This window comes from Periplaneta americana, chromosome 4 (genome assembly GCF_040183065.1).
Source record: "Periplaneta americana isolate PAMFEO1 chromosome 4, P.americana_PAMFEO1_priV1, whole genome shotgun sequence".
Classification (NCBI taxonomy): domain Eukaryota; kingdom Metazoa; phylum Arthropoda; class Insecta; order Blattodea; family Blattidae; genus Periplaneta; species Periplaneta americana.
Genome location: NC_091120.1, coordinates 87,476,164 through 87,494,100, shown reverse-complemented (window position 1 = coordinate 87,494,100; position 17,937 = coordinate 87,476,164). Strand labels below are relative to the sequence as shown.

The following is a 17,937-nucleotide window of genomic DNA, read 5'->3' as shown; positions in this document are numbered from 1 at the left end:
CTCATTATCACTGCACCCCTCTTTTCTCTCTTCTTTAACACTTCAATTCTTGACCTATACACATTTAACTCCACACCCATTTTAACCACAGTAGAGCATCGATTAACCGAATGCCCATCAGTTGAAACATCAGTTAACCGAAAGCATTCCAGTCAGCAAATTCAAATTTGCGTGTGCGTCATGTAGAAGTTCCGCTAGCGCTGTTTGCGAGATTTAGCGACAAAAAAACGAGTCTCAGCTCTGAAGCAAAAAAAAAAAAATTGGACTTCTTTTCCTAAACTGTAGGCCATTTTGAAGTAGTCAAGCTAGGCTAGTTAGTTCTCTGTGTTATTTGTAAGATGTGTGATACGAAATATATATGTACAGGTTTGTGTTTAATATCAGTGTTTCTTTGTTTCATACTGCTCCTGTGACACCAGTACTTTTTGTTTTCGTAAATGATAGGTTATCCGAAAAATCAGTTATCCGAACACCCCCGTCCTCAATTGTTTCGGATAATTGATGCTTTACTGTATGTATAATACCGCTCCTGTTGCTCCGACGTTTCTCTGTTATTTCTACTTAGGATATGCCCTCTAATGTTTATCATAATTACTTTGGAGAATGCTTATGCACGTCTGTCAACAATAATAAAGAAAAGTGAAAAGAGTATGACAGGGGAAACCAAAAAAGTCTGAAAATCTGTCCCGCAGTTCATTCACAATAATCCCACACAATGTAACTGGGATTGATCCCCCAGTCCTTTGGTAAGAAACCATCAGTTGTGAACAATTCTTTCTCCCTAAATTGAAACATATATTTTTTGTTTAGTAAGAAATATTGTTTATTTTATGTTTGTTTTTATGCCTTTCTTAATCTTATACTCTTGTTTTCTACCAGTGGCTATGGGCAAGAAGTAGTGAATGTTCCGTGTACAATAAACGAGGTTACTGAGAGCAGTAGTGAGCCAGCTGAAACTAGACCTCCTAGTCCTTCTAACACACAAGATGACTCGGGGGTATCCAATTCTTCAGCTTTGAGTTTGCCTCACCGACCATTTGAAGGCCTGGGATCATCAGATTCAACTTCAAGCTCAAGTCTACCTGTTCAGCCATTAGTGCCAACAACAACGACAACACGACCTCGAAGCTGGTCTGATGAAGAAGTAAATGCATCTAGTTCCTCAAAGCGTGCTAGGCATGACTCAGGTACACAGTCACTAGAAAATTCAGGACAAATTAATATAGTTATCAATGTTCAACATAATGTAAACATGCAACAAAACATCAATAATTAAGTTTATTGTTTTAATAAGAGGATAAAATAGCAGGATGTAACGCATTTTCATCATTGCCAGTATTTTGTAGGACCTTCACCTTCGCATCAAATTTCTTCCATTATGATCATGTACATATATTCTTCTACAATTATTTGTTACAGAGTTTAAAGTGCCTTTCATGTGCAATAATACTTCCTAACATATATGTACAAGTTGCACAAATTGAAGATTGTTGTCACTTCAACAGAGAACAGCCAAACAACCTACTGTAATTGTCAATCTGCGACATTAGAAATCAATTACCAGCTAACCAGTTTATAATTAACTTTTTAGCTGTTATTCTTTCAAACATGATTTGGTAAACATATTCTGATAATTTCTATAGCATTTCCCTCTGAAGTAAAATTCTGATAAATGAAGGTAGTCGTCAGAATTCTTATACAATACTTTTTCATGATGCTGTGAAGAACATTTGTGGTGAGAACAATACGAAATTGCGCTCAAAAAAGATATATAGATACACACAAAAATTTTACATTAATATAGAATGGACATACTATTTTTAATCAATCTCGTATTGTTCTCACCAGAAATATACATATAATATTACAGTGTCACAGACCACCTGTATACCCATAAGCATGATTAAGCTTACTTCACTTCATAACAATGGGTGTACACTGTATAGGTTGTTGGGGACACTGTATGTGCATATTTTAAAGATTGTTCTAGTATGTTTTATTTCTGAGGAAAAGTATGTTAATTTTTTATTTTTTTTTATCGAGTTTTTATGTACTAAAGATCATTGTCGAAAGTAATGAGAAACATCTGTTGCACAGACTGTCTACATTTCTTGGTTTCCTTATTGCTTAACACATGCACCCGTAACAATAGCATCAGTAGGGACACCAATTTTCGCATGATTTTTAACGAATTTGTGCTAATTGAGTCAAAATTTTTATATGTGTGAATAAAACTCTTTTTGTAGACATGTTTTACGATCGCGATTTGTCTCAGATTTTGCTATTTTTGCGAAATTAGCCATTTTTTTTTGCATTAAACGCAATTTTATTTTACGTATATTGCTGAATCGTACATTCATCAGTTACTTAATTCCATTATTTCATTTTCGACAATAAAACAATCAAAGTACGAAAATAATGAGTTTGTTTTTCATATTTTATCACATGGAAAGCATGGCTACTCACCTATGAAAATTGAAAATCTGTGTCTCATGCATGTGCAATGCTTAGGTTTGTTACACTCTTATGATATTAAGAAGAAATGTGTTATAGTTATTTATGCATCAAGTGGATAATCTTAATGATTATGGCATGAGTGAATGTTTGTGCGACAATTTTCACGAGTATCATAATAAGATTATCCACGAGTTGGATACAACACTTTATGGCATCTTAGCATTATAAATTGTAGGAAATAAATTATGAAAGAAATTCAATTCGGGATCCATAGCTGAGAAAGTCTTCATGTGTTTTTATTGATTAGTTGCGCCTGGCATTGACACTGAATAAAGAGCAATGAATGACCTTACTGGTTACGTTACAAATGTTCCTTTATTTTGTTAATATAGTTTCTCTGAACCACAGAACTGTTTTATGTGATATTACAAAAGTGATATAAAATTGTTAAAAATTGGAAATAAGTGATACAGTATCTTCTGTGCTGCATTTCATTTCTTGTTATGTTGTGCGTAGAAGCTGTAACCAAGCTAGCAGTGTTCTGATATTATGTCATAGTGAATGCGTCATTGCTTTTATCGACACGCATGCTGTAATAAGCCAATTATGCACGATTTTGGATGTAGTAACAACCTGTTTATAATGCTAGGTTGGCATGAAAATATTTACCACATTTTCAACAAGAGTACGCAACAAAGACTAAGGAATAATATTTTTTGATAATTGAAAACCCACCTAGAATAAAGATGTAACCAACGAAACTATACAGTAATTCACGTTACAGGAAAAAGAAAAATAATTTCAGGGGCATATTTCATTAAGCTTATATTTACTAGCAGAACCATTTGACTAATCAAGGATACAAGTTTATTCAGCTATTGAATGCAGTAATTTATATGCTTCAAAATTACTTTCTCCACCTGAGTCACATAATTCAATAATTTGATGTTACATCCTTTTTCTGGGAAGGTCTTCAATTCAACAACTAGGCGGCCTGTCATAGCATATAAATGAACTTAGGCCTAATGTTTTTTATATTCGCATGACACTTTTCTCCATGTAGAGTGTAACTGGCCTTATTAATACAGTTTTCCCGCCAGTGGAAATTCTCTCTGGGTTAAATTTGAATGGAGCCATGCTGTGCTAATAACAAAACCAAATTATTGAAGTTCTGCTTAATGCAATGGTCGATAAAATTATTTCTACGTTTAAATTCATACTTTTTCTTCATGATTTACATGTTTAAATACAATTTTTTTTTTTTTTTTTTTTTTTTTTTTAAGATTTACATATTTAAATAACTAGGCCTACTTTTTTCACGAATTTCAGTAGTTTTATTTACAGATTTTTATGTATTTTATTCATCATTTTATGGTATTCCTAATCAATTGTCCTGCTGAGCAAGCTTTCTTACAATTGGAATATAATAGCATTATACAAATTTCAAACAGTAGGTTGTGTTACAAAGAATTAGCATAGTTAATAGATTTTTGTTAGAATCCAAGAAGCTAAAATTTTTTTAAAGATTCAGAGTGAAGTTGTTGTGACAATTAACAACTTGTTAAAGATTATTCGAAAACTTATATAGCAGGTGATAACTTCGTCCTCATTGTATATACGCACAGTTTTATCCTCTCAATGCAGAATAGACTGATTACTTGTTGTTAAATGGAAACGTATTTTTTTTTTTTATTCTAAGTGTAAAGTACAGTAATTGTTACATTTAGAAGCGACATGCTTTATTTTAAAATGAAATAATATTAGATCTGAATTTTATTAACGCAATTTTAAAAATTTATATTACAGACAATTTTCAGATTAATGTTATACAAGATAGTTAGTTCTTAGATTTAGACTTGATTATAAACCGCAAGAGGGGCACAATAGATCCTTTTAATGTTGCGAGTTTGATTCCTGATCAAGTCATGAATTTCTCCATCAGTCTAATCCTTCCAGCTGCACAATGGCCCTGGGCTATATTCAGCATATTAGAAATTTGTGTGGGGTATTTCCTTGAGACAAAGTCTACCAGCACGACATCCCTACTGCTACTCTGTGCTGATTGTCTCATGAGATGGGAGTCTTAACATTTCGCCACCCTATGGGCCTTTCAGTTGGTTTTATCTCTTGCCCTACAAATATGAAATGTTATGTCAATACAATTTCCTGTTACTGATTTTCGTTTTCATTTAACTGATATGATATTTTTGTATATAGAGATTAAGTATATCTGTAGGTAATAGCAATAGCGCTAGAGGCAATAGAGTGGATGTATCATAAAAATTACATTCCAAATCAAACCTAAGGAACCGGAACTCTTGTCATATCTCAGCACTAGTCTGGTAAGCAGACTACTAGCTTTTGCAGATAGCAGTCCTGCCAGAAAGTGATCTTTTGCGTAATTACTTAATTATTTAAGGAAATGGAGAGAAATTTACATGAGGGTTCGCCATAGATTATCTGAAATTCGTCTTACAGTTGGAGAAAACCTCAGAAAAACCTCAACCAGATAATCAGCCCAAGTGGGAATCTAACCCATGCCCGAACACAACTTCGGACTGGCAGGCAAGCACCTTAGCCGACTAAGTTATGCCGGTGGCTTCAGATATTATTAAATGTCTTTTCAGTTACACGTTTTTCTCACTTATGCGTTTTTTTTTTTCTTCAGAACCCTATAAAAACTTAGAAGTGAAATTTTAATGTATACTATATTTGAAGCCTAAATGAGTATTACTAGGTAATTCTGAATACGGTATCTCTATTGGGTGAGTATAAAGAAAAGAAGTAAATGTGCAATGCAATTGTGCAAAAAGTCGATTTTAAGTTCATCACTTATTATGCATGGCATTGGAATTCGTGAATTCTAAGGGCCATGTAAGTCTTGAGAAGTAAAGATAGGGGTTCAGTGTCGTAAATTTCTGGGCTGTTAAAGAACCCTATGCCAGATGGAGGGTTCCAATTCGCTGACCAATTCTCGCCCATATCGAAATTTGAAGATAGCACAGTGGGTTCATATTAGTGGCCTAAGTATGTGTGAGCTTGTTCCATCCTCCACCATACCATCCATCCATGGCTCTACAGTCCGATATGGATCTTGGCTTCTTCAATTCAATGACGCCATAACCTCAGACATCATAGCATAATGTATGTGCAAGCAGAAAATGCAAATTTAAGCATCTTATTGAAGTCTATAAATTACAAACATTGGTAGTATGATGTAATGAAAAAGTATGCGTCATCTTTATGGGGCTTCTCCCCCCCCCCCCGCCACATACATTTGTAAATAATATCAATGTCATTAGTAATTCTGGTGATTAAAGCGCTTGACGTCCATTCAAAATATGCCTCTAGTAATGCTCCAGATATACAGAACTGTTTATATTAAATGCCATTTGTTTCAGGTAGATTTATTACTTTTAACATTTTATTTGCTATTGTATTCAGCCTACCCAGTGCTCAAGGTATTTAATATTCTGTAAATAACGTCTTTTTTTAATTTTATAGCATAAATAGTTTTAGAACATTGTTAAAAATGTTGTTCTGAAATGCTGAAAATGAGATTGTTGTATTACTTCTATGAGTGTTTTTTTGTTTTTCTTCTCAGAAGCTTCTTATAGTAATTATATTCCATGACTCCTACATTCATAAATTGAGATAAATTACTTTGTTGTGCAAATTAGTTTGCATAAAAATGTGTGCGTTTTTTTTATCCATAATTTATTTTAATTTATCAAGTGTGTTAGGTGACATAGTGCCATGGAAGATACAAAATAAAAAGAGAAAGCTCGCTGTATCTTATTTTAAAAAAGTTTCAATTGATGTATATTGGTGTGAACAGCATAAAATGCAGTACATTGGGCTATGTGAACTCTTTCCAAGTTAGCTATTTGTTTACAAATCTTAACAAAAGATGCGGAGCATTGAATCAAAATACACTTAGTCCATAATAAAATACTTGTCAGAAGAGAGCAAAATTTAATATCTCTTGAATTTTTAAGAAATGGGGGGGGGGGGGAGACGAACTTTGCCAAATTTTAGCATGGAGGTTATGTACAAAATGTGATGTTCTTACATAAAGTTTTTTATTATTATTATTTAAATCATGTTTACTAATTAAAATAGCTTGGACTAAGTGTTTTTTTGTATCGTAACAATGAAGATAATGAATTTTGAGTCCAATTTAATGTTACATATCTGACAACCAGATAGAAAAATTAGATAAATAAAGTGTCTTTGGTAGCAAAAATGTCTTTTACTTTTTTATTCCAAGCAATTTCATTCACCACCTTCGTAACCAGTTACATTGTCCTGTGTATTGTTCATCCAGCTCGGTAACCTAAAACCGTAACATATCCATCTTCCTCTAATCATTCACTTTCTTCTCCATAAACTTTCAGAAGTGATTCTAAATATTTTGGAGGGATCTTCATTCCATGTAGCTTTGGTGATTCATTACTTCAGAATGTTTACGAAATTATTTTTCAAACACTCCAGTCTAACAGCAGGGAGATAAGAATAACCACTCGTGGAAAATATCATGATAACTCTATTAAGATTGCTTTTGAAGAAGCCACGTCATCAGTAAGCACATTTGTTAAACTGTTGCTCATTGCATTCTAAATCCAGGAATACAACTGTTACCATCTTTATCTGAGAATGGCTTGCGTAATTATCATTTCACAGTTAATTGAAATTACAGAAAATGGGGTTTGTTCCGACAATCTTCTACACTATTCAAAAAAAGGTTTGCATCACCTGCATATCTTGCGTGTTTTTTTTGTTAATGTTAATAGTAATGTTTATGTTTTTTTGTTCAGTAGACATTGATATTGCCATGGTAGATTGCCACCTTTCCATTGAGAGTGGAACTAAAACTTCTGGCCTCGGTATGTTAGTAGAGTGCGCTGTGTCTGGAATCCTGAACTGCATTAAACAGTGCTCTGTTCAGTTTGTCAACATGCCTAGAAGGGTCATCAGCACATTTACTCTTGCAAGCATCGTTACATTGCAGCAGGAAGAGTTGTCAGTGCAGGAAGTTTCCCATTGGGCAGTCGTACACCATAGTGACGTCGTTAGAACGTGTGAACGATATCGTGTTACTCAAAATGTCCAAGACATGCCTTGCAGTGGGTCAACAACAGCAGCTGAAGACCGATACCTACAAATTATGGCTCATAGGAACAGAGAGGAGAACACCACGGAACTGCACAGTGCCTTCCTGGAGGCAACTGGGACAGCTTTGTCGACCCAAACTGTAAGAAACAGACTTCACACAGACAATTTAGCCTCCAGACATCCTACACGAACATCACTACTACAACCTCAGCACCTTGGTTCCAGGAACAGATGGGCAAAAAACACCTGCAATGGGACCTGGATCAATGGCATAAGGTCCTCTTTATTGACGAGTGCAGGATTTGTCTGATGCCTGACAATCGTCGTAGGACAGTATGGAGAGAACCAGGTACCAATTCAGGGATTCCATCAGATCCAGCAGGAAGGTGAATCAGTGATGTTTTGGGGAGGCATCATGTACGGACGTTGGATGCCACTCGTCGTCGTTGAGGGTACTTTGAGAGCTGCCCAGTACCGAGAGAGGATTCTCCAGTCCATTGTTCAGCCCTACAGCCAATATAAAGACGATAGGTTTATCTTTCAAACAACAACGCGCGAGTGCACTGCACCCATCTCGTCAATACCTTCCTCCAGGAGGCTGGCATACAAAGAATGGAATGGCCTTTGATGTCACCAGACATGAACCCAATTGTCATGCTTGGGACATGTTGAAACGTGCAGTGCGACACCGCAAAAACCCCACCACGCACCCTACAAGTCCTCAGGAGAGCCACTGTAGAAGAATGGAACTTGTTTGACCAGCAACGCCTCGAGCAACTTGTAGATGGCATGCTGATGAGGATCCAGGCATGTGTCAAGGGGTGGAGTAACACGATACTAGAGACCCCCAGAAGAAGTTTTTGATTCTGATGATTAGCACAGAAACATTTTTTAGCTAATTTTTGTTTTGATTAATTGTTTGTACAATAAAATTTGTGTTTTGTTTTCATAAGGAATGTCAACTGTGATCCACACACTTTCACCAAAATTGAGATGATGCAGAACTTGTTTTGAACAAAAATCCAGGTGTTTCAAAACTTTTTTTGAGTAGTATATGAAAGTATAACAAAAAAAATAAGGGAAGGTAAATTTTAATAATTTGATGTTTTATTAGTGTACAGTTGTATCTAAAAGATTTGTTACATTATTTATTTATATTTCAGAGCTGCATATTGAAAATGTAATTATAACTCTACCGAGGCGAGTGGAGACACAGGTGTAATGTGAATTATCACGATGACACTATATGAACATGGGAGAAGTACAAGTGGTGCTCCAGGCTGCAGGACTCCACTGGCCTTGGTCAAGTAATACCCAAATTGTTGTCGTTCTTTTCCTTTTGGTGAAAAATTGCAACTCCAATTATTAGTCTGTCCTGGATTCAGATTGAAGTCACTGTCACTTTCCATCTTAACCTTTAGGTTGTGATGTGAAAAGTGTAAACAACTGACGGTCTTTCTTCAATTTAATTTATCCAGGTGATGTTGGTGACCATATGCGCATGTCAGAGACTCATACTGACCAGTACATGCCTCAATCTGTTGACATACTTTGGATTGTTCTGTATCTGTGTCAAAAGTTGGTTTGAACGTCTGACTGATGTACATATCTCTGGTTCTGTTTGAAGTGAATTTGTTGGAACGAAACTTTTGTTCCCCCTACTGCATGCTTACTTCCATATGTGAATATTTTTGTTATTCCATGACTTACAAAATCAGAGCTATGCAATATTGACTGCATTTAAATTGGCAATAACACTAGTCAACAAATTTTAATTTTTTTTTTTCCGAAACCTTGATCAAAATACCTGATACGCCTGAATTAGGGAAAAGGATCCAAATTGCTCCATCGGGTCACATTTCTGTGTTATCAGTATGTCCCTCTAATATGCATTAATTTGTATATATTTATGCCGATATGCAGTTATCCCTAAAAATTGTCTCTTATCGCACATACAAAAACCAATGAACTAAATATGATTTTACCTTATAAAGCATGTAAAGTTTTTCAAATAAATAATAACAGCTCGCACTTCAAATCAGAATTATGTTTTTGTTGACTTTCGTTTTAGGTCAAATCGGGAGTTTCCCTGTAGAGAAGCCATCCGTGGTTCCACTGGTTCTCCATCATAACTGGGTCCCAACGTTCTTGGTAGTGTTATGACTTGAATATGGTCTTTAAAATCAGACCGAAACATAGGGTACCAGAATGGAAAAAGCAATGTAACATTTGCAGGGTGAACCATTCCGATGCTATAACTTCGTGACTGGTAACATGAGTGAAATAAATATTGTCTCATTCAATCGGGTATACGACTACGATGTGAGCATGACCTTGAGTTGGTGCTGCTCGTGCACAAGGCTCAGATGGGGGCCGCACCAACTGGTAGCCATTTTGGGCATGAGCAAACATTTTCGGGCAGTATATCTAGAAACTCTGATGTGCTGGCACACTGACTTTGGTGTTAAATGAAAGATATCGTGAATACGTCTTTAAAATCAGACACATGGGGTACCAAGACATAAACAGTATTTCAACGTTTGCAGAATGATCAATAAATCCTGAAATTTTCATCAAGCAAAAGTAGCAATTGGCCACATACTCTTTATATAATAGATCTTGCCAAATCATCGGAACTGCAAAAGGAATAGTTCTGTTTTTTACTTTCTGCTACTATGATAAAATGACAAAGCAAGAACAACAACATATCTTGGTGGCCCAAAGCTTATCCTGGTCGCCTAGCATACAGCTAAAGTAAAGTTTGTAAGGTTTTCTAATAGTGGGTGAAATGTTTTTCTTTTGTGATTTCGGAGTAAGTTTTCCACAAAATATACAACAGAAATTATTCGAATAGTTTACACACCTGCAAACTTGAACTTGACATTATGTTGCGTGTTTACCTACTGTGAACCTACCATAACAACATGTTTGTGTGTTTAAATTAATTAGAAATTAATTAAAAGATGTAGTACCACAATAAAATACTTTACTAAACAAAACTCGCACTTGTCAACTGAATCACTATTTCTTTACAACTGCTTGACTGAAAAGATAGGATATTAAGCTATGGACTGAAGAACCATTTGGATACCGTTACTCTCTGCCCCTGGTAAACCTAGCCTACATTCATCAGGGATTTTGTACCATGGCACTTATTCATAGAACAATATACAAATCGTTACTGAAAGACAAATTTATTTTTTCAGCGATCCATGGAGGTTTTTGAGACTGCGTAACATGCACCAAAATATCTGACTTTTGTGTTTGTTTTCATTCATATATACATTGTAACTTAAAAACAGAGCCCGATGGAGACTTTTTTGGGAATATATTCAAATTAGACATGCAAAAATCATGTAAGATCATATGTTTTTGTTAGGTTACAAAATGACTGTTGACTAGTGTAATTGGTAGTAAACGAGACTACAGTACCTTGCTAGGTTAATGGTTGGTCGTTTTTACGATTTTACCAATGCTTTTGATACCATTTCTCATGATAAACAAAAACTGAAATTTTATGGTTTTAATAATTCTAGTACTATGTTTTTAAGTGCTTATTTAACGGGCAGATACCAATCTGTTTATTGTAATGGTGCAATGTCTCAATTTAAATTTGTCAAGTTTGGTGTCCCACAGGATTCCGTTCTTGGTCCCTTGCTCTTCATTATATATATATATATATATATATTAACGATCTCCCAGCCAGCATTGAGGATGACTGCCTTGACACTTTCCTGTTTGCTGATGATTCGGCACTTGGAATTTCTCAGGATAATGATGTTTTAATAAAAAGACAGCTTCACAACTCATCGTTCATGATAAAAGACTGGTGTGATGCCAATAAACTTAGCATCAACTCTAATAAGACTGTAGATATTAAATTTTCTTTTAACAGAAATATTTCTGACTTGTCTTCCTCAGTTAAATTTCTAGGCATTTATCTCGAAGCCAGTCTGGGCTGGAGTACACACATTGAATATCTTGTTAATAAAATTAATAAAGGAATTTTCATGTTACAAATCCTCAGAAAAACATTATGTTATAAATCTTTAGTTACGGTTTATTATGCCCATATTTATAGTCACTTAGGGCCGTATTCATAGACATTTTTAGCGCGGGCTTTCGGTGGATGATCAGCGTTTTTCGTATTCATAAACCAGTGTTAGCGATAGGATATGATTTGAATTCTGTACAATTAACCAGTGGATAGCCGGGGCTAGCTTAGTACGCCTGTAGCGCGTGCTGCGAAATGTCTGTGAATAGCACCCTTAAGTTACAGGACACTTTTGTGGGGTAACCACACTTCGGTTTCTAAGTTGTTTATTCTTCAAAAGAGAGCAGTGAGAATTATTTGTGGTGTCTCTTCTAGAACTCATTGTAAACCACTTTTCGTTCAACTAGGAATGCTTATGTTACCGTCAATGTTTATTCTCTATTGCCTTCTGTATGCTAAGTGTAATGTGCATAATCTTCCTACTTGTTCCTGTATTCATAATTATTCAACGTGTTCCAGACTTGATATATATTTAACAAAGTACAAATATAGTACTACAAGCAATAGTTTTATTTCCATATCATATAAAGTTTATAAATCTTTAGGACTACCCATGAATATAAGGAATGTCATATTTTACTTTCAGAAGGTTTGTGAGAAAGGTACTGATGGCAAATCCACTCTTCAGTGTCAATGAGTTTAGCAATATTACGTTTTAGATTCTATTGTTTTAACACTTCTAATCTGTCTTTGTAATTGTATATTTATTTTAATTTTATTTCAATATCTATCCATATTATTGAAGGCCATGTATTATATTATATTTGTATTTTGACATTGTCTGTGGGCTGTATATTTGCTGAAAGAGATTAAATTGTCTGTCTGTCTGTCTGTGCTTCGAATAATCTAATATTCACTGATTGTTGAAAATAAGGAAAACGGTTACTCAAGTAAATTAAAACACATCTGAGAGCTGTTAACTGGAAAGGAAAAGGAACACTGTAACAAGATTAGCTGCATTTTATTAATCTTTATTAGGAAATACGATTTGTAAAAACAAAACAAAACAGGTTTAAACTAGTCAACAAGGAAATCTAGTTTTAACACGTGAAAGAAATTATATATTCCGAAAACAAAGTCATTCCACGCAGTTATTAGTTCCAATCAAGCTAAAATGGTAAGGAAATGTGAACAGCAATGTGGACACTTGGCATCATTGTTGTATGGGGGGGGGGGGGGGGGGAGAAATTAATGTAGCTAAGCATTTGATACTTGAAAGTTGTATCAGTTATTAAAGCTAATTCAGTGCTATAAAAGTAATTTTAATAATGTAGAATAAAGATTCACACATTGTGCATATGCTGTAATGATTTCATTCTGTTCCTATACACATGTACAGTAGGACTCCAATTTAGAGGAGGGAGCATTTAACTTGCAAGCAAGATTTGTTCAGTTCATGCAACGCTACTGTCGTGTACACAACTAGTACTCGATACACGATAAAAGATGTCAGGGAAGAGAATAAGACTAAGCCTAGAAGAAAACCTGCAGGTTATGCTACAATAGAAAATGGTGAACAAATAAGTAAACTTGCTAAGCGATGTAATCTAACCTTATCTGTTGTATACAGGATAAAAAGTGACAGTGAAAAAATAAATGCTTTTGCAGAACTGAAAAACAAAGAGGGTAATGTAAAGAAGAAAAAAATCTATGAAACTTCCTGATAACAAGAAATTAGAGAATGAAACTTTTGAATGGTTCAAGCAAAAGGGAAGTGAGAGAATTCCTGTGTCAGGTGAAATACTGAGTGTAAAAGCCAGTGAAATTAACAATAAACTTGGTGGTGATGCAACACTTAGAGCTAGTAATGGATGGTTAAGAAATTTTAAAGCGCGTCATGGTATTCGCCAGATCTCAACACAAGGTGAACAATCAAGTTCTGGATAATTTTCAGAGATTATTATGTAATTAATTTTATAATTATTTTGTCACGAAATAAGTGATTGAACAAGTGTTCTTGGAAATATATTTGTTATTTATTTGTATGTTGAAATTGCGATATTTAAAGAGATGTATATTTTATTTATAGAAGGAATTTATTTTTTATGACACCTATGAAGGAATAAGTAGACTGTTTTGGTATTGTATACTTAACTACATGCTAATAATAATAATAATAATAATAATAATAACAACAATAATAATAGAACAGGTTCATATTAATAAAGAACAGGTTCGTTTTAATAGTTATTCTATGTCCTACAATAACATCTAAACGAGTACAGGGGTATTGCTGCGCGAAGTGCATCGTCTCAGGCGAACTTGGTGTTTGCAAGGTATTCCTCTAAATTGGAGTCCTACTGTAATAACTTTTGCATTGTTTACTGTACAGTTCACATACACAAGTGATGTCCATGTTGTGGAACTCTTATTCTGGCAAATCTTCGAGTGAAAACCATGCACCACCACTCGTCTCCATATAACACAGTTCTTGGTCTGCCACATAGTTGTCATCACTGCTTCTGTTGTATAGAAGTCAGAGTGCTTCTTGCTTTTTCATTCAGTGTCCTAATGCACCTTTAGCCGTAGATGTGTTTGGCAGCAGGTGTCTCAGCATTAGATTTTCAAGCAGGAAAGTTTCCCTTGTGAAAACATACACCAGTCAGGAAGGAGTGTATTTTGACAACCCCATTATCAGTTTGAGAAATATGGACGCGAGTCCATCTATATTTTCAAGATGTTTAATTGTGTGATATTCTCAAATGAAATAATCTAAAGTCTGTCCACTCTTAGTTTTTTGATCCTAATGTAAACATTAACAACATGCTAGTGACCATTTTGATCCTAATGTAAACATTAACAACATGCTAGTGACCATAAGACATTCTACTTATAAAGTAGTAGTGCACCTATAATGTGTTAAAAGTCTGTTTGCTCTTAGTTTGGGTCCTAATGTAAACATTAACCATGTGCCAGTGGTCACAAGACATCCTACTCAGAAAAATAGTGCATCTATGATTTGATCTAGTGTGTACAGGTCTGATTTCTGATGGACGGATAGCTACAATTTGTTTTATTTACATTGGGACCCATTCTAAGAGTGAATGGAATATTATATTCATAAGACTAGTTTTAAGATTGCAGTTAAGTTGTGTTTACCAGTGTGTTTGGTTAATATTTTAGCATCATGTGTTTGGCTAGTTTGGGCTTTTCTTTTTAAACTTTAGACAAACATGAAGCGCACAATAGACTGTTTTTTAAATCATGTTTCTAAACCAATTGGAAAAAAAAATTAAGCCACGAGGACATCCTAAAAATATTCACACTTCCTGTACTTCTTACCAAAGCAATTGTAGTGCTGTAGTGTGTCCTCATTGTGATCCCTTATCACCAAACTCATTTTTCTCGACTTAAGTTTCTTTGTACATTTTCCTTCACTAAAATTGCTACTGATACTTTTTCTACAAATGATGCATGATTTTTTGTGATTGTTCTTGAATGTGTTTTGAATAATAATGCTATATATGCTCGACTATATAAAATATTTTTTCTTATTTTTTGAGCAAGTGGAATGAAAGCCCTTGACATTAAGTTTTGTTTCTGAGAGTCTGACAGATACGTAGACAAAATTTTTAAATTTTGGAAATGGTAGGAATTGATTTTTTTTTTAATTTACAAAAATGTTAATATGTAATTCATACAGTTCTTAACCAAATTAGATTAAACTTTGCACAGAGACTATTTTATATGCAGCATGATAACTACAAATTTTCAGGTATGTAGTTTGAATAGTTTAGAAAACTGAAATTTCACCTCAGTAATTAGTGTTATTTCTTGATGAACATTTTGAGCAGATTGTTTTTTTATTCAATTTATTAATAAGAACTGTTTTTTTTTTTTTTTTGTTTCATGCGTGCACATTATACTGCACAGAGTGTTCCTATGCAAACTGGTTCCAGGTAGTCCTGTTCTGTTGGCTTATTTGATGTTAGTGTGGAGTGCCCGTCCTGAGGAAACTAAGCAATAAAAAGGTGAAGTGGACCAGTCTGCATAGAGAAATGTATATGGACCTTCTATACGCTGTTGTTGCTTGCCAAGAAAACCACAAAAATGTCCCCAAACATTATTAACCAAGAAACTCATGGCAACTGTCTTTTAGAAGAAAGGTGTATTGTTGGTGGATTTCATGGACAGAGGCACAACAATAAACTCTGGCATGTATTGTCAGACACTAACCAAATTGAGAGCAATTCAGAAAAAACAACGTGTTATGTTGAGTTCTGGGGTTGTTTTGTTCCACAAACAATCCTCAGCCACATACTGCTGCATGCACTCAAACCCTCCTGTGACAGTTCCAGTGAGATGTATTTCGTTATCCACCATCACCTGTTCCCAAACATGAAGACACCGTTTGCATCCCAGCAGTTCCGAATGGATGAGGAACACAAGGAGAGTGTCAGTGGGCACAGGCAGCTGATTTTACTCTCAGGAAATTTCGAAGCTTGTGAAGCGGTACGACAATTGTCTGGATGTAAATGGAAATTATGTTGAAAAGTAATTGAAAGGCGCACTTTCACTTGCATGTAATACAGTTTCCCTCAATAAAGTGATTTCTTAAGAAAAAAAATTACTGAAACTTTCCGAATCACCCTTGCAATATGGTTTAAATATTATTACCAGTACAATAAAAAAGATAAATTATTTCAAAATATTTATTGTTTATCATTGAGAGTGGAAACATAGTTTAATAATCCTGCTTTGAAAACACAAAATGATAGTCCACCTTCTGGAACCTGAATGACTGTCACTCCAAGTCTTGATATATCGCGAACATTGCGTTTGTCATCATCAAAGAATATCATGCGATCATATTCCAAACCAGTCTTTACATGTAAATGTTTAAAATGCACTGTCTTTGTACCAGGATAAATTTCCTTATAGTGGAAATATTGTGTAATTTCAAATAATTGTAGTAGTTGATATGCTCCTGAAATATCTTCTATCCTTGAAGCTACTGCTAAATTAAAGCCATTCTCAGATAATGTCGCCAGAAGCTGTGGTACTTCAGGGAAAGTCTTGAAGACTTTGCCCCTTGTATCAATAACATTGCCTTTCTTACTTACATTAAAAGGGCTTCTAGCATTTTTGTCTACCCTAAATGGCCACAAGGTGAAATCTAAATCAAAAACTACAAGTCCTGGCTTCTTCCATTCTTCAATCTGATGAGGTACAAATTGCTGCATGATTCTTCTCATGATCTACAGGCACCATGACATAAGAAAGTAGTTAACTGAAATAAAAACAAATTTAATTTAATTAAATCCAAAAGAAAAAGCCTTTGATAGAAAAATAATTTTACACAATGATAAGGACATGTCTCGGAAAAAAATACTACCAATTATATCCAAATATACTCAATACCTTTCTCAACAAACTAACATGTAACATTTGGAAAAGTTTAATAAATCCCTTAACTGTTACGTTAACAGGCCTTCACTGGATTAATTTGATAATCATTACTCTAGTTTACTGATAATGCTGCATGTCGCCCTCGACCTACGAAAACTCACTTATTTAACTTTTTCTATTTTTTTTTTTTTTTCAGATATATGTACACTGTTTTTGTAAAGTTATAGCATCCCTCAGTTTCATTTTATTATTATGAAATAACAAGTCTACTTAGTAGACTGTGGTTTGGCCATAGACAAATAAATCTATATAGTTTCTGTGAAGGATTCCAAGGTTGTTGCGCTGATGGCTGCCCTGCGTGCTGACTTGCTGGCTCCCGTGTTGCCTATGGAGATGGTAGTTGTTCACATAGATCATCTGCTGTTTCTCTGTTGCCAACACTCATGGCCAAAAAGAAACTATACCGTGAGTGGAAAACAACTAAAGTCCTACATTAACAATAGTAAACGTCGTAATAAAGTAATTAAGCCAGAAGTGGAAAACAGCTAAAATCCGATATTTAATTGTTGTTTCTTAGAAACTAAAAAATAGAGAAAAAAACAGTTTTAGTTGGAAAACAACGAACATGGCGACATGGTGACAGTGTTGATTTTATATGATCATCTTTGGTTCTAGCCTGCAAACCAACGAGATAGAACTCGTTGCTGCAAACCAACGAGTTAGATACTATAGAGAGGCCAAAGACCACAGAAAGTTGAAGACATTGACATTGGTCCGCCATGTTTCGGTTAGTCAAAACAAAGGGGCGTGGCTCAGATGTTGTAGGAAATTACTGTGATGAAGTTAGTATTATCACAATCTACTATATACAGTCGCGAAGCTCAATATGTAGTAAAAATGAAAACATGGGTAGTTGCCCACCACTAGGATCGCTACTATCGCCTCATCATCGCAGATCTCTC

General features: G+C 34.8%; 1 protein-coding gene and 1 long non-coding RNA gene across 2 annotated transcripts in view; one reads left to right on the top strand and one right to left on the bottom strand.

The window, feature by feature from the left end:
* Window positions 1–6,703, top strand: part of LOC138698018 (uncharacterized) — a 77,956-nt gene extending 71,253 nt beyond the window's left edge. Inside the window, exon 9 of the mRNA XM_069823694.1 lies at window positions 880–6,703. Coding sequence (XP_069679795.1) covers window positions 880–1,276 — 397 coding nt within the window. The 3' untranslated portion in view covers window positions 1,277–6,703. The remainder of the gene's footprint in view (window positions 1–879) is intronic.
* A 5,878-nt stretch (window positions 6,704–12,581) lies between these two features.
* LOC138698019 (uncharacterized) lies at window positions 12,582–17,498 on the bottom strand. Its single transcript, XR_011331655.1, has 2 exons — window positions 16,988–17,498; window positions 12,582–16,856 (listed from the first exon to the last, which is right to left on the bottom strand). It is a non-coding gene; the product is annotated as an uncharacterized lncRNA (long non-coding RNA).
* Window positions 17,499–17,937: the final 439 nt, after the last annotated feature.